General features: G+C 51.2%; 7 protein-coding genes across 7 annotated transcripts; 2 read left to right on the top strand and 5 right to left on the bottom strand.

Moving 5' to 3' along the window:
* Positions 1 to 5,377, bottom strand: TrAFT101_011150 (uncharacterized protein). Its single transcript, XM_024902783.2, has 5 exons — positions 4,896 to 5,377; positions 4,728 to 4,831; positions 3,707 to 4,667; positions 2,336 to 3,633; positions 1 to 2,276 (listed from the first exon to the last, which is right to left on the bottom strand). Exons 1-5 carry the CDS (start codon positions 5,191 to 5,193, stop codon positions 531 to 533), a joined length of 4,407 nt encoding a protein of 1,468 aa, XP_024757104.2. The 5' UTR covers positions 5,194 to 5,377; the 3' UTR covers positions 1 to 530.
* A 300-nt stretch (positions 5,378 to 5,677) lies between these two features.
* TrAFT101_011151 (uncharacterized protein) lies at positions 5,678 to 8,132 on the bottom strand. Its single transcript, XM_024902102.2, has 2 exons — positions 7,566 to 8,132; positions 5,678 to 7,508 (listed from the first exon to the last, which is right to left on the bottom strand). Exons 1-2 carry the CDS (start codon positions 8,007 to 8,009, stop codon positions 5,817 to 5,819), a joined length of 2,136 nt encoding a protein of 711 aa, XP_024757105.1. The 5' UTR covers positions 8,010 to 8,132; the 3' UTR covers positions 5,678 to 5,816.
* A 256-nt stretch (positions 8,133 to 8,388) lies between these two features.
* TrAFT101_011152 (uncharacterized protein) lies at positions 8,389 to 10,556 on the top strand. The gene is made up of 4 exons (XM_024908789.2): positions 8,389 to 8,580; positions 8,697 to 8,824; positions 8,906 to 9,442; positions 9,510 to 10,556. Exons 1-4 carry the CDS (start codon positions 8,538 to 8,540, stop codon positions 9,774 to 9,776), a joined length of 975 nt encoding a protein of 324 aa, XP_024757106.1. The 5' UTR covers positions 8,389 to 8,537; the 3' UTR covers positions 9,777 to 10,556.
* TrAFT101_011153 (uncharacterized protein) lies at positions 10,153 to 15,332 on the bottom strand. The gene is made up of 5 exons (XM_024901061.2): positions 13,717 to 15,332; positions 13,429 to 13,628; positions 13,198 to 13,357; positions 12,378 to 13,116; positions 10,153 to 12,301 (listed from the first exon to the last, which is right to left on the bottom strand). The coding sequence occupies exons 1-5, from the start codon at positions 14,692 to 14,694 to the stop codon at positions 11,439 to 11,441; spliced, it is 2,940 nt and encodes a 979-aa protein (XP_024757107.2). The 5' UTR covers positions 14,695 to 15,332; the 3' UTR covers positions 10,153 to 11,438.
* A 1,678-nt stretch (positions 15,333 to 17,010) lies between these two features.
* Positions 17,011 to 20,256, bottom strand: TrAFT101_011154 (uncharacterized protein). The gene is made up of 5 exons (XM_024910206.2): positions 19,366 to 20,256; positions 19,189 to 19,284; positions 18,447 to 19,094; positions 18,251 to 18,371; positions 17,011 to 18,169 (listed from the first exon to the last, which is right to left on the bottom strand). The coding sequence occupies exons 1-5, from the start codon at positions 19,699 to 19,701 to the stop codon at positions 17,973 to 17,975; spliced, it is 1,398 nt and encodes a 465-aa protein (XP_024757109.1). The 5' UTR covers positions 19,702 to 20,256; the 3' UTR covers positions 17,011 to 17,972.
* Positions 20,257 to 21,861: 1,605 nt separating this feature from the next.
* On the top strand, positions 21,862 to 24,158 carry TrAFT101_011155 (uncharacterized protein). The gene is made up of 3 exons (XM_024910207.2): positions 21,862 to 22,331; positions 22,445 to 22,588; positions 22,713 to 24,158. Exons 1-3 carry the CDS (start codon positions 22,251 to 22,253, stop codon positions 23,625 to 23,627), a joined length of 1,140 nt encoding a protein of 379 aa, XP_024757111.1. The 5' UTR covers positions 21,862 to 22,250; the 3' UTR covers positions 23,628 to 24,158.
* A 710-nt stretch (positions 24,159 to 24,868) lies between these two features.
* On the bottom strand, positions 24,869 to 26,216 carry TrAFT101_011156 (uncharacterized protein; the record flags this gene model as incomplete). Its single annotated transcript, XM_024910208.1, has 2 exons — positions 24,869 to 25,900; positions 26,016 to 26,216. 2 exons carry the CDS (start codon positions 26,214 to 26,216, stop codon positions 24,869 to 24,871), a joined length of 1,233 nt encoding a protein of 410 aa, XP_024757112.1.
* Between the last annotated feature and the right edge of the window lie 303 nt (positions 26,217 to 26,519).

Below are 26,519 nucleotides of genomic sequence, written 5' to 3' on the forward strand. Positions count from 1 at the left end.
CGGGATAGTATATGTTTTTGGAATGTCATAACTACCTATCTGTGGTTTAAGCTGAAGACTTTTCCCATCATAGTTATCATCAAGCATGTGTGTCTATCTAGCATGAGCAACAAATGACTTTTTCCCTCTAGATGGAATTCAATATGGTATACAGCAAATCAGAAGCTCCTTGTTCTCTTCTTAACTATAGTTGTATAAACATTTCTCTCTTTCTTTCTTTTTTGTCGTAAACTACAAATTCTCTTCCCATCTTATTCAATGCAATGCAGCAGCATTCCTAAAAAAAGTTTCCATGAAAAACTCCCAAAAACGCCATCCATCATCTCTCAGCTCCACGCCGCAAATAGTTAGTTGGCTTGTTTTCTTGGAACAAAAACCGTCTTTGCATGCCATGCTAAGATATGCTTGTCCTCTCTCTCTCTCTCTCTCTCTCTCTTTCTCTCGCAAAAAAACGAAACAGATTACAATTATATAAAACATTCCGTCATGAATATATTTTCCCAAATACAGCCCTCTTCTCCCTGTCCTCCTCATGAGGCAGCAGCTGGAGCAGCAAACATCTTGCTGAATCCAAGCTTTGCAAAAAGCGTGTCCATGGCAACCCACTGTCTGCCGCACTTGTCCAAGTACTTATCCACAGCAGTCTTGACCGTCGTGAAGCGCACACGGTTGTGCTCCGCCAAAGCCCGAATCTTCTCTCGCTCTTGTATCGAAATCTCATTCGTTGTATCAGCAGCTCTAGCCTTGGCTTTTTCCACATCCCACAGGCTGGCAAAGTACACCAGCTGGTTATAGATGGCCTTTTCGGTGTACTCGTAGTGCATTGTGCCGTTACAGTCTCGCGCCAGACCCTTAGGGCCTAAGCAGCAGGTGCCGTAGACGCTCATCTGGCGAGTTCTGTTGCCGCACTGGGGATCGTTGCAGACGAGCCAGCCTTCGTAATATTGGGACGTCTGAAGGCGCACCGTATGCTCTACCTGCGCTACGACAGAGAGCGTGGGGATGACTGCGCCGCAGCCTGGGCATGTGACACCCGACGCAGTGACGCGATCTGGAGAACCCAAGAGGCCCTCAAAGACGGATGAAGCCTTGCACTTTCGGCAGCGTAGAGAGAGTCGCTTGCAGTCGACAAACCGGACTTCGTCAGGAATCTGAGACTCGAGAGGGTGAATCTCGAGATCGTCACTTGAGCTGTTCTGCTGCGTCTGGGTGGAGCTATATCGGCGGACATCCAAGCCCAGCTGTTCAGCAAGCTGAGACGTGGAAGTACCCGCAATATTGGCACACAGACGCTCGACAGGCGGGAAAATCTGTTTAGCTATATACCAGTCCACATCGGGTTGCAGATTTGGGTCAGCCTTGAGATCCGGCGGAGCATAGGCTCGCTTTGGCGCAGGTTCCGAGCTTTTGCTAGTGCCTGTGACGATGTAGGAAATGACATCGCCCTTGCGCACAGTTTTACCCCTGGCGAGATCGCGGAGGGCAACTTGTACTTGAGGCATGGAGTCAGCGTTGGGGTATTCCTTGGGACCCTTTCCGAGCTGCGTGTAAATAGTATATTTCGGCACCGGGATGGTAAATTCCCTCATTTTGGTAGCAGTTTCTCGCAGGTATTCGTGGATGCGAGCCACGGCAACCTCAATATCATCACCAGACAAGATCTCGTCAAGCAAATGCTTGGATACCTCTTTGGAGAGAGCGCAGTATTCACGACGCTTCATATCCAGACCTTTCACCTCCATCTTCTCGATGAACTTGCCGTCTTTTTCAATCAAGTTGATAGCAGCGTATTTCTTTTTAGCTTGCAGCAGGATACGACGGAAAACATTGTCGATGTCAATTTCCAGAAGCCTGTACTGCTCGTTGACGGCCTTCTTGAACTCGTTGCCAACCTTGAAAGCGTCTGCAACATTATCCACGTTGGCATTGATCATGACGGAGTCAGTGTCACCGTAGATGACTTGCAGAGACTTGCTCTCGGCAAGATCCTTGGTGCTGCGAAGAATTTCTCGACCCTTGTGCGTAGTCAAAATAGCCAGGGGACGAGCATAGAAACGAGACTTGGTGTATCCCAAACAACCGTACATAGAATTGGCCGTCAGCTTCAAGGCTAGCTGTTTGATATCCCAAGTAGCAAGTTGCTCAGGTGTGGCCTTCTTATCCTTCATGAGGCTTTTTACTTGACGACGACGGCTGACGAGCGTGGCAATGAGTCGAGGGAGAATGCCCTGGTCCTGGTTAACAGGAACCTCGGGAACTGCATCCTCATCTTCGGCCTAGAGGCAAGCGTTAGTTAATGGCAGGTCTATGTCAAACAACTTCGAAATCAGCTTACCGATGCTGTTCTATCCACCGTAGTGAAGCAAATGTTATACTCCTGAATGATAGAAGGATACAGAGAGTTGAAGTCCATGACAAGCACAAACTTGTCATAAAGACCCTTTTCCGGCTCAAAGACGAGACCACCCTTGTACTTGTCCTTCTTCTTGCCCTCACCAGCCTCCTCGTCGTTTTCTTCTTCAGCCTTTTGTCGTCCCTTGAATGTCTGCTTGTCAGGACAAATGTACTTGTTGCGGTAGAATTCGTGAAGGAGAATGTATTCGTTTCGCTCTGCGCGTGTTCCAGTCAAGGTACGAGCCCAAGAGTTACCAGCCAAATTCGTCAAGACTTTGGTAAGGGGAAGCAGCTGCACACTGACAGCTAATGCGGCGATGTAGTGTGTATCAGCCTCCATATGGGTCACGTAGTCCATGAGACCCTGGCTCTCCTTAGCCCAAGTGTTGAGGGCAACTTCGTTATCAACATCACGGCGACGATTGTCACCTGTGAGATACAAGCTGCACATTTCTGTCAAGCTCCACGTCTGACACTTGAACATGGCGGATTTTCCTGCGTCGTTGGCGAGATCGCAGAGCAACCGGCCAGCCATGACTTGGCGCTCAGCAAACACGTTGCCACCAACCTTGCCGATAGCGGACGGCCATTGAGATCGCCGCAGCCTTCCAAGTCTTGACCACTGGTGAGTTTTCTTCTCCAACAAACGATTCAGCAGTACGCTGTAATCGACGCCTTCCAACTGGTGACCAAGAATGACATCAGGATCCGCTACATCAACTTGGGCCAAGAAGAAGCTTAGCACGTCTGATTCTTGTTTTTTTAAAACGACCAGGCCTTTCTTTTGCTCTACTCTCTTCTTCACTAGAGTATCGAAGCCCATGGGGAAAGCTTGCCCATGAGGTCGGATGACGGTAAATGTCCTGCACGGAAGTTTCTCCGCGGGAGTTGTATCGCTCAAAAGCACCTTGTCGTAGATTCGGGCACTAATAGCAAGGATCTCTTGCTTGTTCTCCTTTGCGTTGAATGCCGTTCGGAGAGCGATGCTCATGAGCGTCAAGGGGGGCATTTCCATATTATCAGAATCGGGAATGGCAGACACCATGTTAGGATGTTCAGCCAGAACTTCAAGTTTGCAGTGGGAGGCATTCTTGATAGCGCCAAAGTCGGCATCCTGGATCTTCAGCCAACAAGGCCCCATGATGTTCTTCCATAGCACAAACTGTTCAAATAGAGCAGTGTTGGTTCCAAATACGTGAGAAAAGGTTTCTCCTTTTACGTCCATGTTAAGTGTAGGCTCTAATACAGGCAGATTAATAGACTGCGAATAGGTCAGGAGGGGGGAGGGGGGCCATTAGTTCTCAAGACATACTTGTGTAAGGGTATAAGAGCTTCATGTAGTCTGCTTCCTTGGGGATATCCGGCAGCTCAAACGCGTATTTGCGCTCACACTTTTTGATCTTATACATGCCGACGTTCATCTTGGTCATGATTTCGTCAACCTCGTTATAGACATCGCCCATGTCGATATCTTCGCCAGTTTCTTCGCCGTCTCGAACACGCTGTTGGCGGGGCAAAAAGTAGAGCTTCCGCAAGATATTGTCAACCTTGACGAAGCAGCTAACATACGAGCGTGTCTTTTTGTTCAGCACCTTGCCAAAGAGACATAGACTGCCGTTGACCTCGGTGTAGTCAGTCCAGAAGAAATTCAAGGATCCATCGGCTTCAATGGCGTCGTTGTGATCGATCTTGCCGATACCTCTAGATTCTGACAGAGAGGAGCTGACGACGTTGAGCTTCTCTGTGAGTTCGTTCCAAGATGTTGGATCAACAGAAGTGTCTGGAACCTTGACCGGGGACGACTGCGGCTCTTCCTTGACGATTTTCTTCACAGGCCGTGAGCCTGCCATGTTGACACTAGCAACCTTGACGGCACCGGCATGGGCAATCTCCATCATGTCGTCATCGTCGTCACTCTGCGGCTCTTGTTTTATCAGAGCCTTGCGTTGGGCGACTTTGGCAGCAGGCGAAGACGGCGCTGGGTCACTCATGGGTATATCGGCGGTGCTCATGGGCTCGTCATCAATCAAGGGTACAAGGCCATCATCATCGTCAAAGCTCGCGGGGGCTGGTGATGGCGAGGGCAGCCGTATGTTGACCCTCTTCTGCTTCTTGGAACTGGGCTCTGGCGCAGGAGATAGCTCTCGAGGCCTGCGTCGTTCGCCGCCGGATCGTTCGATTTTTGAGGATCTTGGGGCTGGTGCTGGGATATTGGCGTCCACCTCTCCTAGCAGATCGGCAAGAAAGTCGTCATCTGCCTTGGTTTTGACAACCTGCAATTCTTGGTAAGCCATTCGCTCTGGTTATGGATACGCTGGATCGATGTCTCGTACCTTGGGCTTGGACTGAGCTTTGCCAGCGCCTTTGGTAAAGTATTCGCTGATGCTGCGGTCGTTGGCATCCCGCTTGGCCTGTTCTTCCTGCAGACTCTTTTTGGCTGCCGATTGGTATTAGCATCACTGGAGCAGGCCAAGATGCCTCATATCGCTAATGCTACTCACATGCTTTGCTCGGCCTCCCACGCACAGGAAGTCCGCCTTCGCCCTCGCTGTCTGATTCGTACTGCCGCACTCTGTCCCAGTCCTCTCGTCCGTCGTCGGCATAGCCCTCGCCATTGTCGTCGACCACAAAGTCGTCCTGGTTCAGTCGCTCCCGCACAATCTTCTTGTATCCAGCCTCGTCAACCTCGTCGTAGAGATTGTCCGCATCCTCTACCTGGTAGCTCTCGAATGCCTTCTTGCCCGCCTTGCGCAGGGCCTTGAGCTCGGCGAGCTTCGCCCGGTGGTCGACCTTTGGCATTGCGGAGTGGCGTTTCTTCCGGGTATCATGAACGAATGGCCAGAAATGAGGGTCAAAATGCAGACATCAGGCAAGGCCACTCGCTTTGCGCTGGTGAAGTGAGGCGGGGACTCGGGCTTTTGGCGAGGTTTCAGATGGTTTGTGAAGTGCTGTACATCCCACATGCCCTCGCTGCCAATTAATACAAGCCTGTAGTAAACGCGTCTTTACGCGTGGGTCGCGTTGTTGCCAACGCGCTAAAATTAATTGGCTGTTAGTGCGTCAGGGCCGCTGTAATCGGTACGTGGGGTCGCTAAGAGGGGCACGTTCTTTGGGAAGAATTTATGCACCACCCCTGGCGATATGAACTTATTGAGACTGATACTATGCTCAAGCTTGATGCTGTGGATATCAACAATCAGCAAACGTCACTACATTACCAGCAACACGAGATGTCAATTGCTGTGAAAAGAAAGAAAAAAAAAAAAAAAATTTGGAAGAGGAGATAAAATTGTATATTTTCTTAAAAGACCCAACCCGAGAATATCTCCTGGGCCCTCCTATTTCGCCATTTTTACAAGAGGCTTGATGGTATACAGTAACGGTCGTTGTCTCTATATCATACACTCATGAATCGTACACATTTAATACGTCCTCTGCCTCCTGGTGGCATCTCTATATCTCCTAGGCTGCCTTTCTTCCTCCGCTTGGAACTGTCTTGGCCTGCGGGCATCCCATGACCTCCTAGGCTGCCTTTCGTCTTCTCCTCGCGATTGTCTTGTCCTGCTGGCATCCCAAGGTCTCCGGGGCTGCCTCTCCTCATCTACTGGCGCTTGCCTTGTCGTATTCCAGACAAAGTCGCCTCCCGGCCTAAATCCACTATTAAGCCTATCCTCTTCACTCGCGTTGTCTTCTTCATCTGGCTCAACAGCGTCTCGCCTCTGGTCCGCACCGCCACGGCGAGCCTGTCGCAAGTTGGGCTCTCTCTCCTCACGGCCCGAGTAGAACTTTTGAATCTCGCGGTTAATCTTTGCGCCAACCGAGCGGAGTTCCTGTGCGTCCTTCTCCGGAAGCATCTTCTCGTTGATAACCTTGTTGAATGCGCTAAACATGAGACGAGCCAAGGCAATGACCTCGCGTTGGCTGTTGTACACTGCTCCTGGGCTAGAATCGTTGCTTTTAGAGCTCTCTTTAAAGAAGTGGTAGTGAACCTTTTTATAAGGCTCCCATAGATGTGCGAGGGCAGTTGTTATCTGCAGCCCATAGTCACGCTTAGCGCCTTCTTCGTCGCCCTTCTGGACTCTTTCGCGGAACTGAAAGTGGCTGACGAGGGCAACCCGTAAGTACATACGAAGAGCGTGCAAGCCCGGGACAGGGAGGCGCTCAAGCATAGACTCTAGCACTCGGTTTGAATTGGCAATGGCGTTGGGGTTGATGTTGTCGCGGACACACGTCTCCATGGCGATCTCGTAGTGCTTGGCATCGATAAATTCGTCGGGAACGAGGCTTAGGATTGAGGAGGCGTGAGCGCTGGCCTTGGCAACTTTGAGCATACCAAACATGCGGAGCCAGTTGTCGTTGTCCGGTATGATGCCATAATGGCGGACCAGGAGATTCCAGTATTTGATGCCGCATGTGGTGAGCTTTGAAGAGGCCAAAGTCGTCAAGACCAAGGCCAGGGTATTTCGGCTAGGGATGGCATACACTGCTCTAGACGAAGGCACCTTCTTCGCAGCACCAGTAACAGAGATTTTCTTCATCTCGGAGTCCTGGAATGCATCCATGGTGGTGTCATTGGCCAGGTTGGGGATGCTCATGGTTTGTTCTAGCAAATTGAGCACCTCCCTCTTTTCTTCCCTCTTAGGCGCGAGGAGGAGCAAGCGACCCATGGAGCACACCAGCTCTTCATCGATGACCAGCCGGGCTTGTCTCCAGTTGTCAATAACTTCAGTCCAAATGCTCTTTCCGCGATCCACAGCCTTTTGCATATTTGCGGCTTGCTGCTCCGGCGTTATATCCTTTACTTCTCCATCGCGGATTGCCTGAAATCTCAAGGCATTCAAGATGGTGGTGTAGGTATACGACGTAGGGGCACGGGTGGATTCGTTGGCAGTATCGGCGATGAGGAACATGGAGTCGAGGTCGCCGGCTCTTGCGCAAACGTTGAGAACGGCGTTCATGTGTATTGAGTTGGGCTGCAGACGCTTATCGCTGAGAAGGATATTGTATAGCCTGACAGCTTCAGCAACCGCAATCTTGGGGTGCTGCGATTGGGCACAGCCCCGGAATATGACTGTAAATGTCTGGACATTGGGCAGCTGGCCTCGTTTTTTCATCTGATATGCTGTTAGAACTCAGGAATTGAAGGCAAGGAGTGACTGTAAAAGACAAACATCATTGTATAGCTTGATAGCTTCCCGCAGCCGCTGCTTGCCCAGCAGATAGCCGATGAGGTGATTCCAGGCCACAACAACCTGTTGGTCTTTGCCGGCAGTCTTTGTCAAAAGCAAGGCCTCTTCAAATCTGTCAGTGGCGAGCGCATTTTCCACATATTGGGCAATCTTCCAAGGATCATTCGTATTCATGTGCGCCAGCTCTTTCTTGACGATTCGCTCCAGCCGCTCTTGGTTCTTCTTCTTGGAGACTTCAGAATCGGCCGGCTCTAAGATGAGGGTCCGTGGAGCATCGGTCCGTTCAGTGATTGCAGATGCTACCGAAGAGGCATATCGCCTGCTGGTCTGCAGGGGAGCAGCTGGAAGGATGCCGGTTCTGCTGCGAGTCGACGCCTGCAACGCACGGCGCAGACAGGCGGCGCAGGTTCCCAAGCTTCCTGACATTGCGCCGAATATCCAAGAAGAATAGATGTAAAATAAAGAAAGACCCCTTCTCGTCCCTTTCTTTCTTCAAGCTACACAATCGAGCAGCAATTATCTGAAAATGGCCGAACCCGGCATCGCTGTATTCGGCATCAACTTGTCCGTCCCTCTGCCTGCTCTTTGCCATCCACCTCAAAAGAAAATTATTATCTTATCCCTATCTTATCGCCCGTCCACTAGACAGGGGACATCCCGCCACCCCCCCAAACCCGCTAAACCGCCCCCAGAAATAGCGCTGCAGCTCTGCCTGTCTTGAAGCGGCGCCGCCAGCCAATCACATGCCCGCAGCCTCCCAAAGTCTCACCAAGGCATTTCACTCTCCCTTCAGCGCTCAGCCGCAACGAACAGAGAGAGAGACGCGACCAAGGAAAAAAAAAAGGCATCCAAGATCCCATCTCTCTTCTTTTGCATACTTTTAGATTTCAGACAATCATCGCCTATACGAGACATCCATTACAACTTTCAAACAAGACGCTGAAGACCGCAAAAATGGCGCCCGTTGCCACCGAATTCGAAAAAATCATCAATACCGGTACGCTCTTCTGCCCGTCGCGCGCGCGCGCACACTCGCAGCATCGAGAACCCTCGACACGCACAAAATCTCTTGTCAATTGCCTTGCCTCAAAACGAAATACTGATCAGCCGTAGCCCGAGAGCGCAAGAAGAATGAGGCTCTCGCCGACAAGATCTTCTCCAGGGGCCGTCGCCAGAGCGCACCGACCAACTCCAAGCCTCAGATCGGAGGATCGCTCGCCAGCCGTGTCGGCGTGAAGAAGGTAAATCCAAGTCACATACGGAGCGGGCATCGCATTTATTCATCTCCAGTCTTGCTAATACTGGTCGAAAAAAATCAATAGTCCCAGCCTCAGAACAAAGCCGTCACCGCAACCTCATCTCGACGCCGCAGAGCAAGCGTGCCCGCGGGCGATGTCAACGGCGAATGGACTCACGATCTGCACAGCACCGTCAACCGACCCAACTCATCCGCCAATGCCCCTCTCAGCTCTCGAATCACCCTCCCCGGCGGTGCTGCCGCCAACAGTGCCGCCAAGAAAGCCGCCGCCAAGAAAAAAGTCGCTAGACTAACGGCTGCCTTCGACCGCATGGAGACCGACGACTCTGTCAAACGCCAGGTCAACATTGTAAAGAACGGCAAGTCCCAGGCGCGAGATACCGGCATGACGATTCGGGGGCTTGCAGGACCGTTTGCCGTCATGGCACAGAACTTTGCGCCTGGAACGACGGCGGCGGATATCGAGAGCGCAATGACGCCGGTTGGTGGCGAGATGGTCAGCTGCGAAATCGTCAAGACGCAGCCGTTTATCATTGTGGAGATGGTGTTTGCATCAAGAGAGGGCGGAGAGAAAGTAATTGAGACGTTCAACAACAAGACTGTAAGAAGACGCTCCTCCTTATATTAACATCACCATCATCACCGCTAACCTCCCCTCTTCCTTTCAGGCCGACGGTAGAATCATCAAAGTGTACCCCAAGCCAGGCGGCTACAAGGCAAATCGCAATTCACCCTTCTCAGGACGCCAAAAGACATCCCAAGACGACGACCTAATCGTCGACTACAACAACGACCTCATGGACAGGGAGAACGTGCCCCCCTCGTCAAGGGGCGGCAGCAACAGGCTGCAATACAACAACGACGGCAATAAGAACAATAACATCAACAAGCGAGGCCGAGGATTCCAAAAGGGTTCCAACAACGGCGGACGATAGACTCGTTCGCGGTCGGCAGAGCTCAGACGGAGAAGATCTGTATCATAAAAAGAGTTCAAGGTCGAGGATCAGACCTCTCCTCCTCCTCTTTATTTTTTTTTTTTTTTGCATTCTTTGCTTTTCTTGTATTTCCACGGGGTGCCACCTTTCTCTTTATGTTTTTAGGACTACAGCGGTTTCCTTGCCTTGGGGGGGTTTAACTCGGACATATATGATACGGCTAATAATCGAGCGTTTTGTTTACTTTTTTTTCCTATTTTTCTTTCTTCCCCTTCTGCCACTTTTTTAAGCATCGAGAGTGGTAGTATGTATGTGTTAGTAGTGTTTGGAAATATTTTTCACTGAGGAAGGGTGGTATGGACGGTTGGATGGAATAGGGAATGCCATAAATAGAATTAAAAAAAAAAATAATATATAGATCTTGATTCAGAACAGGTAGCGGTATCTATCGTGCACATCTGGGCAATTTCAATGCAGCTCAAGTCACACTCAACCTTGAGTATCGAGATGAATCCAACGCGGATACACGTTGCATTATATGTCACAGTGATGATTAAAACGTCGTGGAAATGTTCCATTTTAATTCATCTCGTAATCAAATCATCTCTCTTCTCAAAATGCAATTTCGCCTCTCCTCTCCCTCCCACTCTCTTTTCTCCCCCGCTACAATCCCTTCTTCAAATACCACCCACACGCGAAACACACAATGTAAAAAAAAACACACACAATGCATATTTCCATCTTATCCTCGAATAAAAAAAAATTAAAGACAACCCCCCCTTCTTCCTCCCCTTTTTCTCTCCAACGCTTCTTTTCCAGCCCCTTTACCCACCCTCCCCCAACCTGCCTTAGAAGAACAAACAAAAAAAGGAAAACACCTGCAAAAACACACAAAGTAGGCCAGTCTCGATTTGCAGATACATACGAGGAACGGGAACGGGAACGGGAAAGAAAGAAAGAAACGGAAAAAAAAATGAGACATCAATTGCAGATAGGAGGTAGTCGTACACAGGTAGAAACAAGAATTGATCCCGCAGAAATGAAGAGGGGACAAGATAGGGAAGATGAAAGAGAGAGAAAGAGTCCAAGCCCTGCGTGTATTTCTCCCATCCATAATCCACCCAAAAACGCGAAACAATTACGGGCTGCCACCTTTACGTCTTGAGGAGGAATCGGCCTCCAGCTACGTACAGGCAGCCGAAGCGCACTTCCTTCGCTTGATCCGTCGAAATCCATCCATGTCCACATCTTCATGCATTGCATCGTAGGGGATCGTGTGTGTGGTTCAACAACGTCACAGGCAATTGAGGTTATGAGGCTCGGTTATGGGCAAATTCAAGAAAACATCCTTTGTCGACAGAGCGGGCTTTTTCTTCCGCCGCAACTAGAAAACACATATGCCGCCATTGGTCCATTCTTGACCACATTTCTCAAATCGGTACGACTTTCTTTCAAGCCATCGGTGTGGTCGGCGGGGAAACCCTAAACCCATGGGATTAAACCTCCCATGTTCAACGTAGCCAACGGCGAATGGTTCTTTGTCTGATGCCCCAATCATACACATCCTAATACCCATGAATTTGACACACTATGACAGTCAGAAGATAAGACTTCTTTCGTATCGGATCGGAAAAAACAAGGAAAATAAAATGGCTAAAAGCCTCAATGCCATGGGTTCTGGTTGCCCATAAAACCTTCTTCCAGAGTCCGTTCTTCCAGATTACGAATAAAGTCCCTGTTGCTTCGTTGACCACCCTGTTGAACCCGGCTTCCTCGTCTTCCAGCGCGCGCCGCCGCATTATCTAATCCCTCGCCAGTTGGGGGATAGTACGCCGGGCTAGGCTGGAGTCGGATAGGTTGGCTTGGATCGAGATGGCTAGCAACCCGTTGCAGAGCTGGGGGGATGCCGCTTTGCTGTTGCTCCATGGTTGATGCCCGTTGCCTGTTCGTCCTCATGCCGCCTTGCTGATACATGTTGGGCTGTGCCGAGTTCGGGTATTGCGATGACGGCATCTGTTGAGGAGCCTGTTGCATACCCATCTGGCCGTACTGGGCAGCTTGTGGTGGTCCGTATTGAGGGGGCACATTTCCATGAGCAGCCCCAGGGTTATAGAGGCCGCTGTTGGAATATAGCGGAGCCGGCACATGGGCAGACTGCTGATATTGGCCACCGCCCATTGGAGACCCATATCCGCCTTGCGCAGAGTTGACCTGCGACTGCGCTGCCTGAGCCTGGGCCTGGGCCGCTGCCTGGGCCTGTGCTTGAGCCTGTGCAGCTTGAGCCTGGGCCTGTGCGGCTCGCTGTTTGCTAAGGGCCTCGGCCTGCTGCTGTTGCTGAGTTCCGGGAGCTGGCGACCTATTAAGAGAGCTCGACTTGAGATTCATCGGCGGGACAAAAGGCCCTGTGTACTTTTGCTGCGTAATAAAGGGATGTAGCTTTGCTTGTTGTGGTGACCACCGCTCTAGAGGGTTAATGTTAAGAAGGCCTCTGACGAAGTCGATAAAAGCAATGCGATTGTTCATTTCTGCAGAGTTTGTTACGATTTCAGATTAGCCATCTCAGAGTAGGTAAAAGAAAATGTTGTTGCCAGGAATTCTTACCTCGATCAATCTCGCTCTGCTTCATATTCTTCCGAGGCATGGGGTATGACTTGATAATCTCTGGGAGCGTGTTCGCCTGGAAATACTTCTTACTAGGCTGCTCCTTGGTGTTGTGCTCCCGCGAATACTGCTCCATGCTCTTCATGTGGTATGTCCGCCTTCCAAACTCGTCCTGTCTCCTCTCAAAGAACTCGAGGCCCTGCTTGCCCATGTCAATCATCCAATTAGGAGGATTGCCAAGCATCTCCACGATTCGAGCAATCTGGTTATATTCTGACGACCCGGGGAAGAGGGGCAGTCCCAAGAACAGCTCCACCACAATGCAGCCCAAGGACCACATGTCGATTGCAGACGAGTAAGGCAGGCCCAGCAAGACTTCGGGGGAACGATAGAATCTCGATTGGATATAGGTGTAGACGGTCTGACGCTCGTCGCAGGCGGATCCAAAATCAATGATTTTGATGATTGGGCTCTCGAGATTCTTTAGCAGGATATTTTCCGGTTTCAGATCGCAATGGATCAATCGAGCCTTATTGAGCAGCGCTAAACCATTGAGGAGCTGCTGGGCAAAGACACGGACCAGAGTCGTGCTGAGGCCGCGGAACTGGTTCTGCTTGATAAGCTCGTACAGGTTGACGCTGAGCAATTCGAAGACGAGACAGAGATGCTGGCGGTGGATAAAGGTATCTTTGAGACGGAGAAGGTGGTGGTCATCGTTTTTGTCCAGCTTTGTATTAAGCTTTGAAAAGTCCACAAGTTAGCAAAAAAAGCAAAAAAAAAAAAAAAAGCCAAGAAGGGGCGGTAATAGTAATGTATGTACCAAATCAAGCACAGAAACTTCCATCATACTCTGGTTGAAATAAGCTGTGCGATTTTTAATGACCTTGACGGCCACAACCTCTTGCGTCTTGAGGTTCTGGCATTTGACGACCTGACCAAAAGTACCCTGGCCCAGCACATCGAGAATAAGGTATCGATTCCTGAATATAAGTGTATGAGTCAGAGGGAGAGAGTTCATGGCATGGCAACGACTGTGGATTGTATAACGCACTTGTGACCAGCTTCCTCGGAGCCCAAAATGTCATTTACATAGAGGATATAATCGCTATCCTCGTTATCGTAGCCATCGTTCTTGGTGCCCTTGCTAGGCTTCGTTAAGACTCGGCGAGGGTTCCGCGATGACTCGTACTTGAAGCTCGGGTTGCAGATGCGATATGTGGCAGGCAGATGCGCCGTCAAAGCTTGGAGAGGCTAAATTCGAACGTAAGGATACGTTAGACGACTGAATTTGAAAAGGGAGGGGAGAAGAAGAAGCGAGGATAAAGAAGAAGAAACTAACGCTGATGAAGCCTCCCTCTGGGTTTGCCCGCCTAAACCGCGGCTGCCTCGTGTTCTTGGGCTGCAGCTCGTTGGGCGACTTGATCTTCTTGAACTCGGGCACGGCCCTCATCGCGGGCGGGTTCTGGCGGCGAGGAGCCTTGGAGTCGCTGAAGGCGCCGTCGAGCGCGGCCACGGCAGACGAGGGGTAGCCGTCGAGGGTGGTGGTGTAGGACGCAATGGGGGGCAGCTGCGGCGGGCCTTGGCCGCGGCCAACGTAGTAGGGGCTCTGCGAGTAGTCGCCGGCGTTGGGGGGCGTCTGCTGCGACGGCGAGCTGGTGAACTGCGGCTTGGACGAGGCGTAGGGCGAGGTTGGCGACAGCGTGTCCATGGGCGAGTAGCGCTGGGCGGCGGACGAGGGCTGGCTGCTCTGGCTCTGGCTCTGGCTGTGGTGATGCTGGAGCTGAGGATGCTGCTGCTGCTGCTGCTGCGGCTGGTCCTGCGGCGAGTAGAGCCCCGACGAGCGGGTGCCCGACAGGTGGGATTGGTGGTGCGGCCTCATGGGGTACTTGATGCCGGCATGGGCATCGTGGGCGTCGTGCATGGCGATGTCGCCGCTGGTGTCGCGCGCGAGAGGCGAGGCGACGGCGTTGACGCTGCCGGAGCTGTGGTGGGCGCCGGGCTGCAGCGGGTGCGGGAGCTGCGACGGGAGCTGGAGCGGATGCGTGCTCTGGCCCTGAGGCTGGCTGTGGAGAGGGAGATGCTGTTGCTGCTGCTGGTGGTGATGGTGGTGCTGGTGCTGGAACTGGCCGTAGCTGTAGGCCGACGCCGCACGGCTGGACGACGACGACGCGGCAGCAACGGGCGGCACGGCAGAGGCAGAGGCGTGGCCGGCAGCCGAGATGGACAGCGGCGACGGATAGTCTCGCGATGGCTGGCCGTTGGGGTTGCGTCGTTGAGAGTCTCGTTGAGGGTCGGGGAACCACTGCGGATTGTCCATGGCGGGCTGGCGGGCTGGCTGGGCAGAAAGGGCCAAGGCCAAGGAGGGGCGTCAGCGCGGGCTGCGGGTGAGGGAGAGAGGCCCAGGGCACGGCTGCAGAGGCCCAGCGGCAGCGGCAGCAGCGCTATCCAGTGTTGACTGGACTGACTGAGGTGCTATCTTTTTTTTTTTAATCTGATTTTACTTTTTGCCTTGTCTCTCCTGCTTCCTTTTCCTTGTTTGAAAAGGCAAAGCGCTCGCCCTCGTCTTTCGTTGGTCCGACGCCGTTATCCGCACACAATTGGGCGCGCGCTGTGGAGGCCCGAAAGCACGCAGCACGAGTTGCCGGCGGGCCCAGATTTTGGCGATTGACTGCTGCGATTCTGATGCGGAGGCGATGGACGCTGTGGAGATGGGCTGGTATGCTGCCCGGCTGGGTGTAATTCGTTTGTGTCTAGGTCTAGCAGCACCTCAGGACTAGTACGTAGCGCGCCAGCATGTGCTTCGTCATGGCACCTCCTGCATAGCAGCGCCTCCTCTGGCGGGAGAGTCTTTGGGACGAGGGATGAAGAAGAGAAGCAGCAAAAAAAAAGAAGAAGAAGAAGAAAGGCTGGGATGGCGCCGCAGATGCTTTACAGTCACCGGAAGGTTAATACTTACGTGCAGCATGTCCTCGCTAGCCAGGCGGCTCTTGTGGCTGGCAAAGGGCCGAGCTGATTTGATGTCCATCTGGACGGACACGTCTGGCTGGCACAGCGCTGAAGACTACAGTGGGCAGCGCTCTAGACTCCAGGGCTAGTGTCTGACCTGACTGGCTGCGTGGAGAGCTGGTCGCTAAGCTGCGTCAGTACTAGCCCTGCTGCGGTAAGAGCAGCTGTCTGGCGTGAGACGGGGGGGTGAAACTCTAGAGCAGCAGATCTCGGGGCCTAAAGCCATGCTCCGTCACTCAACCTGGAACCCAGGCCAATGGCGACTGTTGGCAGCGATGTACATGGTGGGGGTTTGGAGGCCGTTGGACGTTGCGTGCACATGCCTCATATACTGACTGGTGGCAATTCCTGCGACCTAGCGAGAAAATGGATGGCAATGGCAGCAATTGACGACCGCCGTCTGTGCTGCTGGCGCTGCAAAGTACGCCCTGTTTTGCCTCAATACAGGTAATATACGAGCATATGCCTACTGCCTATACTAGTATGTATCACACCACAACCCAGTCAGAGACATCCGTTGCCCCAGACACTGGAACATCAACAACTTGGAAACCTCACACGTATCCTGTGCTTCCCTGCCAAAACCGCATGGCCCACTCGAAATCACCGCAACAATCAGTCCACGTAATCTGGCCGCCATATCCATGATCCCTACAGATACAGCACAGTTGCTCGGCTGCTGCAGACTCTTGCCGTGTTACTGCTGTACTGCTGGCAACATCAATTGATGCAGAGTTTGTGCCGTGATGGGCATATAAAGCACCTACCTAAGTATTCCCTGCTACTACTTCGCATGTACCTACATATAGGCAGAATCTGCAGCCCATTCATTATCCAAAGCTAAGAAATGCTCCATGTGCGCGCGCGGCCTATTCCGTCCATCCCCCCCAACCCAAAACTCCACTCTTGACGCCGTCTTCAGCGAGTCAGCATCGCCAATTGCGCTCGTGCGCGCCGCTTTGCCGCCCAGCAGCAGCGCCAAGTCACAAAAAAATCACCAACGCCCTTTTTCTCCCGCTGGCAGGTAGCTATTTCAAATCCTCGCATTATACAAGGGACGAGGATAATCTATCAGCCAGATAGTACCAAGAGAACATCTCACTCTATCAAATTCAAACTCATTGGGCCTCGAGGAAAAGAGAAAAAAAAAAGACAAACAAAGAGGGAATAAAAAAAGCTCTGTACTCTTCTCCATAAGGACAAACACGCCTACTATTGATGCCCCCTACTAGACGTCTACATATACTTTCCCGGAATGACGAGCACAGAAATGTCTATTACGCATGCATACATATAGTACCTACTAGTAGCTATACGCAGCCAGCGTTTCAAAGCCAACAGGTAGGCACTTTCGTCCAAGCAGCACCGCTTAGACTATTCACCGTCCTCTCGCGAAATGGAAGCTCAGCTTTTCTCATCTACATGTACCTACAGGCTCGAATCACATGCCAAAGGCCCAGCGTCCTCCTCCATTGGGCCCCGCCTCATTACCCTGAAGCGAATGCTACGCGTACTGTAAGAGAAAAACCGCCCCGTCGTCTGCCTCGTACGATCAAACAGCTGTGTAGACTTGCCTCGAAGAAACCCAGCAATAGCACGAGCAGCACTCATCTAAAGTCTTCAGACACTCATCAGACACTCATCAATTGCAGCATCATCTGCAGCCGACTAGTCAATAATACGTACATCTTATCTTCTCGCTGGACTAAAATCTGTATCGGTATATCCGTGATTTTCACCAAAACTACTAAGGTAGTATAAACAACATTCATGTTTCTTTGTAATGGTCTGAGGTAAAGCAGTCTGGCTACATGTTCATTGTCCCCGCCTTTCGTCATTTTTCACACAAAATACACACCATTATTTTTTTCTCTCGTTCTCTTGATTCTCCAAATGCCACAACGCTCCAGTCTTTCCACCAACAAGGAAGAGGAAAAGAAACAGAAACAGAAGCAAAGCACCTCTGGCTGCAAGTGCTCTTCTCAGATAATCCAACCCTTTTAGACACAATATGGTGATGCCACGCATAATTCTTTCATAGAGCGCAAGACAAGAGAAATTCGTAATCATCATCATATGGGGAACAGGCTTTTTTTTGAATAACAAGCAATAAAAGGAGAGAGAGAGATGAAGAGAGAGAGGAGTTACCTGCTCCATATGCCCAAAAATGGTATCTCCAAGAATGGCGCTTGTCAAGGAGAAAAAAAAAAAGGTAAAAAGTAAAAATCAAGATAAAAATCATTCCAACTTTTCGTTTCTCTCGTGCATGAAATAAAAAGAAAATTACACGGCAAAGGAGCATGAGAAGAAAATCCCCTGGAAGAGACAGCCCTTTGGAAATCACACTGGAAAAGAAAAAAAGAAGATGGCTGATACAGAATGAAAAGAGCCATATGATGAAGATGGCAGTAGATAAAAGGGCGGGGTTGGAGGAGAGGAGAGGAGAGAAGTTTTGAGAAAATCAACAAGAACTGGGGAGACAAAGAAAGGAGTATGTTACGTCAAATGGCAAAAAGAAAAAATGAGTCCCTCCCAAACCATGATAGCGTTCTTTTCCTCAATCCTCCACTCGCAGTTCATACCCGGTAACTACGACTGATAGCCGCCGAAACCATTGTTGAAGTTCTGCCCCTGGTTCTGGTTCCACTGACCGTTGGGACCCTGGTGCCCGCGACCATATCCTCCGGCACTCTGAGGGCCGCCATATCCCATGGGAGAACCACTGTATCCTGCAGGAGAGGCGGCTTGCGGGCCACCAAAGTTGCCCTGCTGCCCGTTGTATTGAGCTGTAAATAGATGGTCGTGTTAGTATCCTAATTCTTCAATCCAAGAGGCATCGCCACCGCTGCTGCATCAGCTCAACTCACCTCCGTATTGCGGGTAAAAGGTAGGAGTACCAGGAAAGCCAGGAGCCTGAGAAGTCTGGGGGCTATATGGCTGCTGCTGAGGGTCAAACGATTGAGAGTTGGGCGTCTTGTCCTTGCCCCACTAGATGAGAGAGTCAGCAACCTTGTATAGTCACCACTCGTGGGGTTTACCAAAAAAAAAAAAGGATTTACTTACGCTGCACTTCAAAGGTCGGCCGTTGACGTTGTACCCGTTCATCTGGCAGATGGCCATTGCCGCGTTCTCATGCGTGTCCATCTTGATGAATGCAAAGCCACGATCGGCCTGGAACCGCGATTCCACCACAAATCCAAAGTTCTGGAACAGAGGCACAACATCGGTGTGAGTCGTGTAAGGAGTGAGGTTTCCCACGTAGCACGTGGTCTGCCAGTTTGGTGTCTGCGCAAGGATCATCTCGTAACTAGCGATGCCGTGGGCAGGGAACTGGTGGTGGCCAAAGGGAGTAGTAGGCGTCATGCCCATAGCTTGCATCGCCTGCTGCTGAGCCATTGACGGCTGGCCCTTTTGGTTGGCCCAGTTGCAGCGAATCGCCCGTGATCCGAGCCATTCTCCATCCATGGAGCTCAAGGCCTTCTCGGCGTCGGGTCGGTCACGGAAGGCGACAAAGCCATAGCCTCGAGACCTACCCGTCTTCATATCCCACATAACGCGAGCTTCCGAGACGGAACCAAAGGCAGAGAAGGCCTGGTGAAGAATATCATCGTTGACCTCATTTGAAAGATCACCGACGAAGATGTGGAAGTGGTTTGAGGTATCCTCCTTGGTCGTCGTGTTGGATTGGTAGGCCCAGTTGACTCGAATCTCCTATGTTTTCATAAAGAGATGTGTCAGCGGCAAAGATCTTGGAGAACAAAAGGAAAGCAACTAGAGGGGTTTAATCGAGAGGGAAACAACATACAGACTGGTGAACCCGTCGTCCATTGAGAGTTCCCATGGCTCTCTCCGCCGCACCAGGATCGTCGTACTCCACGAAGCCATAGTTGTAGCCCTTGGCCTACGTCTCAGAAGACTCCTTGTTAGCAAATCTCGCACATACGCAGCCCTCTGCATAAGGGGCAGGGGGGAAATAGCATACGTTCTTGTCGGGGATAATCTTGACATTCTGGACATGGCCCGTAGTCTCGAATATCTGACGCAGCACGTCCTCGGTCACCCGCTGATCCAAGCCGCCAACGTAGAGGGCCCGCTTGTTAGGCTCAGGCGCAGCTCGTCGGAAGCCAGTGGTCGGCGAGAGGATTCCACCGCCATCAACGCCAGAGCGGGGGGATGTGATGGCCGTCGGGATTGGGTTCGTATTCTGCGGAATATGAAGAGGAGGCGGGGGGAGGTGAGTTGGGTTGCCTTGGCCATTTTGGGCGGCAGGGGCGCCCACAGGCTGCGCAGCGGTCGAGACAGCGCCAGCGTCGGCCATTGTTGCGATTGTACGGATTCTGCGTCAGAGACCGGGTCGAGCGCGCAGAGGCTGGTTGGAGATGGCGGCGCGCAGGGTGTTGCGGCCGTCGGTGGCGAACAAGAGGGTGAGGAGAAGTCGGGAGAGAGGAGGGGTCTTAGGGGGGGATGCAACGAAGAGGTTCCGAAGACAAGCTCGCTAAACCACGGACGACGGGGGAAAAAGACCAAACAAACAGAAGTGCTTCCAACGGGGCGTCGAAAGATGCTGGAAATAAATCGAGTCGATGCGATGCGAGCTGCGTATGTGCGTGTAGCTGTAGGTGGCGGACCAGAGCCTGGGAGAGCTTGCAGCGCCTTTGAGGAGGCTGCGGCGGGACACACAAGACAGGAACAAGACAGGGGAAGAGAAAAACCGGATGCCGAGTGAGAAAGGAAAGAAGAAGAAAAGAACAGAACAGAAGAAAACGATAAAGGAAACGAGTCCCGCAAATCGAAACCAACCGCTCCGACGTTCGTGCACACACAGCGACTTGGCAGTTGGAAAAGAGACAAAAAAACCAGCCTGGACTAGCTGGGCAAAGATGATAAGGTGAAGGTTTGTGCTGGACAAAGTGGAGGCCGGGCTTGGTGCTAACAATTTCGCCTGGTAGGCGAGAGGAGCGAAGCTACCCTGCATGTGGCGAGGCCGCTTTGTACTTTTTTTGGCCGCCTGTCTGAACGAACCACGGCTCTGATAATACGAGATTGCCTGTAGCACAGAGCTGATGACGGCGGAAGAAGGATTTTGACGGAATAATTGTGTACAGCTATCAATAGTTTGCCATTCACTTTCCCAGCATGATGATGCAGAGGGGCTCGTATCATAGCGCATTGGGTCTTTTGTAGCCATCTGATCTGATAGCTGCTTATAAGCCCTAGAGCCGCGAGTATTTGATGTTGATCACCAGCCTGAATCCTTCCTTTGGTTGCCAACAACTACATGTACTCACGACATGACATGTGCTTTGTGCCTCTATCCAGTCAGTAACCACTGCAAGTAGAGTAGCAATGTGCCGGCCGTGATGCATCTACAGCTATATACCATGCTTGGACAGCAATTCATTCATGGTCGAAGTATACATATATCGCTCTAGATAGTAGCGACACCATACATACACCAACATGCTTACACATCCCCCGGATTCCATTGCCCGCCAGGCACCTAGTAGCTACTACGTATACCTCTCATCAGATAATTCCATTAGGCTCTGTCAGTTATGCACCCCAGCGCAGCGAATACGAGGCGATGCCGTCTCGAGGCTATGTTCTGATGGGCACGGCGCCACACCCGTTTCCGCGGCCAGTTTCAGGCAACTCCACAAGGCCACATGGAAGCCATTGTTCTTTCGCAGGGCGAGGGTTTTGAGTGTTTCTTTTTTTTTTTCCTCTTTGAAAATATGTATGTGTTAAGCCAAAGTTGTGAGACATGCATATGTAGTAAGAAGGCTGACTCTAGTTTACCTTTACGTATTGGTCCTACACATCAAGTTCGAGGAACACCACTATGCCACAGGACCCCCCTGTATAGATGGGTTCCTGTGGGAGTTCAGCTTGCCACCGGCCGCTCAGAATGGACATTGCCGTCAAGCCGAATACCAAACGAGCACCTCGTGCAGCAAGATTTCCTGTACGGTAGCCCACTCTCTGATATATGGTACCTAGACTAATAGTACATGTGCCTCTATGCAACAAGACGTTATCAACTACTCCCCAACAGACACTGCCATTCCACTAAAGAATTAGCCGGCCGCTGCCCGCTACTACTACTAGCAGCAGCAGAAACCAGCCTACGGAAGTTTTCCTCAAGATCTATTAGCCGTTTTTCAAGTCAGCAATATGCGGGGGAAGCTGGGCCAATCCGCGTCCAGAGCAGCTGCCTGAGCCACACAGCTATCGCCTTGGCGCAGATATCGCCCAGGGCATGGCGGAAACGGCAGATGCGCGGAGTAGAGGATACTTGCCGCGCTGCCAGCTGCCGCTGCTTTCCGCGCAGGATCGGCATGTAGACATGTACTTAGTACCTGCCCCATCGCATCTCAGCCACACGTCTACCCTCTCCTCCCCAAGTCTCTCCAGGGCTCTCCAGCGCCGGGCCTCAAGCTTTTGGCGCAAGCCACCGCAAACTCACCCCCTTGTTGCCAAAGATGCGGCATGTCAGCCCATCGACACAATTCCAGGGCAAACATCCTCCTCTTATAAGTACTGCCTGCATGCCCGCACCCGCACCCGGACTCTGGAAACGCTCTCCCTGCTGTGCATTTCCATCGTCTTGCGGCACTGCCTGATCTGGCGCGGCTGCCCGTCCCATTGGCCCTTTTCTTTGTCAGCCCCAGCAAAACTCAGCCCGAGAGGCAGCGCCGAAAGCCGCCCTTCAGCCTCGCTCGCGACCTCTCCTGGCCGCCTTCGGGTTGCCCATCCAACACAGAGCCGCAGTCCTCCGACATCCTGCTGCGGATGCGTGTGCATGTCTTCGACGCCTCTCTGCTGATCCAGGCTTCTCGCTGCTGTGCTCTCTGATTATCCGGCAGCATGGCGACGTCCAACTCAGTCCCGGCCTCGGCTCCAAAACAGGAGCCGTTAGACGCCCTCCAGTCACTCATCAACGATGTTGTAAGTCTAGCCATGCTTGCGTACCATTCAGCTTCTCGCGGCTTATTTCATCATCTTGCTGTTCTTATTTCATTCTCTTCATCACCAGCTAATCAACCATCTCGCCACCAAAGCTCGTGCAAACTGGAAAGGCCCTGCGGGCATCGCGTAAAGACTCTCGCGGGAATCTGACACATATCCCTGGCACTTCACAATCCAAGCTGCCAGAGACCATTCGGCTCTTCCACAACGCGCTGGACGAGCTTGAAGAGGAAATTGTAAGCAACCCCCCAGTCTCTGTTCATTCACACACTCACCTCCCCCTATTCTCCGAGCCCTTGCTTCTTTGTTGTTTTCTTTGGCTATTCATCGCTTACTCTCTTTGTTTGTCCCCACGGCTAGATTGAAGCCAAGTCGGTCTTACTCAGAGATCTCAATGAGCTACAAGAGAGGAAGAAGAAACTCTTGGCCCAAACACAAACTACTCCTCAGCAGTCCATAACTATTGATATCCCATCCACATCGCCTGAGCCCATGCTCAAGGACGAGCCCATGGCAGAGAGCATAGACTTGAAGCCTATGGCACCATTCCCCAATATGAGCATTGATCTTTCAGAGGCCGACCACATGGATATCTCTGCCGGGGAGTCCAACGGCCAGCAACCGCAACCGCCACCACCCGGCGGCATGAATGGAATCAACGGAAAGGCCAGCCCAGGATTCGCCTCTCGGCTGCCCGCTGGAGATCACAAGCCGACTATAGACATGCTGCCTGAAACCACCAGCTCAAATCAGCCTCGCACCAAGGCAGAGACTTCCGGCATGAACTTTACCAACATGGAATTCACTCTCGCGCCGCCGAGTAACGAAGCTTCTGGCCAGAATACGTCTTCCAAGGAGCCCTTTTTCGACCTAACCACCTTTGCCCCGGCTGATGGCGGGGATGAAATATTGAATCTCAACAACCTCTTACCTGACCAGCCATCTACTGGCAATAACAACAATAACAACAACCAGCCGTCAATCTCAGCCGCCGCTCATAGCATCTCAATCCCCAACGCCAACGCTCCCGCAAAGGTTGAAGAACCAAAAATCGAAGCCCTTGATCCCTCAGCCAATCTCAACACAGAGTTCTTCGGCAACGATGCTGGAGCCGCCGACGGAATGGACTTTGACTTTAGCCTAGGTGGCTCCGGAGACGATACCTTTGACGACCTTATGAACAACCGCGACAGCACCTTTGAGCTTATGGATGCTGGCGGTGACTTTGACACTGCCTTTTTTGGACTGGACAAACCGGATGAGACGACGTCTTAAGAAGAAATTTGGCAGAACAGAGCAATGGGAGAAATTGTAAGAAAACGATGGCTTTGGAATTTTTTCACTTTTTGGTATTTGGATTTGAATTTGAAATTTTGGGTGCATGCATGGGGGAAAGTTGCGTTGTCTTGATATCTCGATGCTCCGAGCGGAAAGAAGGTTGGAGAAATCTTTTTTTGAGTTGTTTCGTTTTCTTTGAACTATGTTCTCTTTTCTACTTGGGACTCCTCAGTTCTCGCCTCATCGACCACTGTGGGAAGGAATGTATCTTTACTTGCGGTTCTTTATTCTTTTTGCGTCGATATTCGATCGGGAAACAAAAAGAACGGTCACCGGTGTCTGGGGCAATTGGAAGGGAAATTGGGAGGGGTGGAACATGATAAAAGACTGTATGTTATATACATATACCCGTGCTGCTTTCAAAGTATTATGAGCTCGACACGTTTCACGTTTCGATTAATTATATATGTTAAATGTACATATTATTATATATGTTATCTCCGTTCTCTGTTGGAAATAGTACCCAAGTGACCATCTGATACATATCGCCGCGGTTGCACGCCCAAACCAAAGTGTTGTAAAAAATAAAAAAGGCGAAATAACATTCATCATAGCATTCTTCGTCATCCTGTTATCATACAAAGGGGAAAAGAAGAAAATTAATTTGCTCCAAATATATGAGCATAAAGAATGCCCAAAAGGCATACCCATGCATGCATAAAACTAAAACTAGTATGAATAAAAGAAAGAGTCAGAGACAAGCTCTTTGATCTCTGGTGTGGAATTGAAACCAACAAATTCCCGGCATATATAGCTGAAAAAAAGAATGGTCGAACCAACCACCAAACCACACGTTGACATTACCCTCCCCAATTATTAAGGCTATTATCTTGCTCGCATTCAGAACGGCGATAAGCCCCCCTGAAAGACAAAGAAAGAGCGTCTCAAAACTCCACCAATGCGCCTGTATTAGCCACAAGCCCATTCTAAGCTGTGATGTGTGTATGTGTGCGCCAGGGAATGAAATGAAATGAAAGTAAAGGAAAAAGACATGTAAGTGCGACTAATTTGGTATAATAAAGAATAATAGTCGAGTCATAAATTCGTCATATAAAATTACGAAAGGAAGAGGGTATTGATCGTACGACAAAAGAAAAAAAAAAACAGGACAGAAAATGAAATGGTGAGCGAAAGTAGGCAGGTAAGAAGCTCTCGCGAAAACGAGCTTCGACCCAACGTTATGATGATGGAGGATTAACCACGACGGTCGCTAACGTGCGGGCTTCCATCGTTCGCCTCTTGGTCAGCAGACTCTTGAATGCACCAAGAAATAGCACCAGAGACTCCTCGTCGGGCGCGCAGAAGCGGTGCGTTTTCTCCTCGGTGATGATTTGGAGGCAGTGCGTCTTACTCTTGCTGACAGGGTCGATTTCGACAACGTTGACAACGTCAGCCACTTCGATGATGGCCTGTGCAGCATATTCGGACTCGTCTTTGTACAGCACGAGCTGTCGCGCTCGCAGCACTCCCCACATGCTTTTCCACTGACGTACGCCGCGTTTGGTTCGCTGCATCCAGAGCGAGCCTTGCCAAATAACCCGTTCGGATTCCTGCTCAGCGGTCACGGCGCTTATTTGACTCGCCGAGCGGGCGGACGTTTCTGGACGTTGGCCTGGTAGGACGGCCTGTCGAGGTTGCGCGTTTGTTGCTGTTGTTTCGGGAATCGGTTTGACGGCGAGATTCTCAAAGGATACGCCATGGCTTCGTTGAACCTCGCTGTCGGAAAAGTCAGAGTACGAGAGCATTTCGTTGCCAGATAGACCAGAGGATTCCAGCGTGTATGATAAGCGACGGTGTCCTCCCATGAATTTTGGCGCAGAAGGGTCAAAGGGGCCCAGGTTTTCGGGCGAGCTTGAAAGCGCATTGTCTATGTGGTTTCCCCAGCTCTCGAGTGCTGGCGCGGTTGGCGACATGCCATGCGCCACCGGGCTGCCAAAATACATTTCGTCCTCTTCTTCGTCGAGCCTGGCAACCTTGCGGATCAAGTCAACCCATTCTTGCGCATCCTGCGGCGTGGGGGCCGCAAAATGGAAATTTCTCGAGGCGGAAAAAAGTCCAAATAGATTTTTTCGCTTGTGCTTTGGGTCCTTGAGGATGGCGACGGCAGAGAGTTCTGACAGGTAAATCTGATGTCGGAGCTTGGCTTCCTTGTCGTCCTTGTATAAAGAAACGGCATTTGGTCGTAAAACAAGGTAAACGCTCTTCCAGTTCTATGGATAGTACAAGAAACGCGTTAGCAGACGTCAAGCCAAGTCTCAGAGATAAAAAAAAAAAAAAAAAAAAAAAAAAAAAAGGGCAGAAATTGTACTAAGACGCGCAGCGTACCTTTGTCTTCTGGGTGCGCTTCTGAACACATCCGCTCTTTATTACACGATCGATCTCAAAGCACCCGTTCTGGTGCACGGGAGCGACCGACGTATCCAGGGGTAAGCGACTGCGTCGGTTAAGCGCATTGTTTTCGCAGGAGCTGCGGGCAGCGAAATCGACCTCCTGTGGTCTCGTTGCTCCCTGTTGAGGGGCTGCCATACTTGGCAAGGATGTGTTTGCTCTCGCAGCGAATCAAGCAAGCGTCAAAGTCGTTGTAGTTGGCTCTTCGAGGCCGGAATATGCGTCTCGATGGAAGTCGGTTGGTGGAGCTGAGGGGCTGTGGGAATGTCGATCGAGTTCAGAACCGTGCAGTCGTAGGGGTAAACAAAAGTGTATATAAAGTTTAGAAAGGCAGGGTAGAGGCAGCCGATGCTGAGGCGAAGCGCCAGAGACAGAAAATAGTAAATGGAAAAAGGTGGCTTCAGCTAGATCGGCCACGATATCGAGTTTCAAGTCGGGTGA

The sequence above is a fragment of the Trichoderma asperellum genome, chromosome 7 (genome assembly GCF_020647865.1).
Source record: "Trichoderma asperellum chromosome 7, complete sequence".
NCBI classification, from domain to species: Eukaryota; Fungi; Ascomycota; class Sordariomycetes; order Hypocreales; family Hypocreaceae; genus Trichoderma; species Trichoderma asperellum.

Excerpts from the sequence above, each read along its gene's own strand:
- TrAFT101_011150 (XM_024902783.2), bottom strand. The coding sequence starts at position 5,193 with ATGCCAAAGGTCGACCACCGGGCGAAGCTCGCCGAGCTCAAGGCCCTG. Across the intron at positions 4,668-4,727 it reads AAGCTCAGTCCAAGCCCAAG|GTTGTCAAAACCAAGGCAGA; the intron begins GTACGAGACATC and ends CAAGAATTGCAG. Across the intron at positions 3,634-3,706 it reads GCTCTTATACCCTTACACAA|AGCCTACACTTAACATGGAC; the intron begins GTATGTCTTGAG and ends TGCCTGTATTAG.
- TrAFT101_011152 (XM_024908789.2), top strand. The coding sequence starts at position 8,538 with ATGGCGCCCGTTGCCACCGAATTCGAAAAAATCATCAATACCG. Across the intron at positions 8,825-8,905 it reads GCCGTGTCGGCGTGAAGAAG|TCCCAGCCTCAGAACAAAGC; the intron begins GTAAATCCAAGT and ends AAAAATCAATAG. Across the intron at positions 9,443-9,509 it reads AGACGTTCAACAACAAGACT|GCCGACGGTAGAATCATCAA; the intron begins GTAAGAAGACGC and ends TCTTCCTTTCAG.
- TrAFT101_011151 (XM_024902102.2), bottom strand. The coding sequence starts at position 8,009 with ATGTCAGGAAGCTTGGGAACCTGCGCCGCCTGTCTGCGCCGTGCGTTG. Across the intron at positions 7,509-7,565 it reads CTATCAAGCTATACAATGAT|ATGAAAAAACGAGGCCAGCT; the intron begins GTTTGTCTTTTA and ends ACAGCATATCAG.
- TrAFT101_011154 (XM_024910206.2), bottom strand. The coding sequence starts at position 19,701 with ATGGCCGACGCTGGCGCTGTCTCGACCGCTGCGCAGCCTGTGGGCGCC. Across the intron at positions 19,285-19,365 it reads AGATTATCCCCGACAAGAAC|GCCAAGGGCTACAACTATGG; the intron begins GTATGCTATTTC and ends TCTGAGACGTAG. Across the intron at positions 18,170-18,250 it reads CTTTTACCCGCAATACGGAG|CTCAATACAACGGGCAGCAG; the intron begins GTGAGTTGAGCT and ends ATCTATTTACAG.
- TrAFT101_011153 (XM_024901061.2), bottom strand. The coding sequence starts at position 14,694 with ATGGACAATCCGCAGTGGTTCCCCGACCCTCAACGAGACTCTCAACGA. Across the intron at positions 13,629-13,716 it reads CAGAGGGAGGCTTCATCAGC|CCTCTCCAAGCTTTGACGGC; the intron begins GTTAGTTTCTTC and ends GTTCGAATTTAG. Across the intron at positions 12,302-12,377 it reads GCAGAGCGAGATTGATCGAG|AAATGAACAATCGCATTGCT; the intron begins GTAAGAATTCCT and ends CAAACTCTGCAG.
- TrAFT101_011155 (XM_024910207.2), top strand. The coding sequence starts at position 22,251 with ATGGCGACGTCCAACTCAGTCCCGGCCTCGGCTCCAAAACAGGAGCCG. Across the intron at positions 22,332-22,444 it reads AGTCACTCATCAACGATGTT|CTCGTGCAAACTGGAAAGGC; the intron begins GTAAGTCTAGCC and ends TCGCCACCAAAG. Across the intron at positions 22,589-22,712 it reads ACGAGCTTGAAGAGGAAATT|ATTGAAGCCAAGTCGGTCTT; the intron begins GTAAGCAACCCC and ends CCCCACGGCTAG.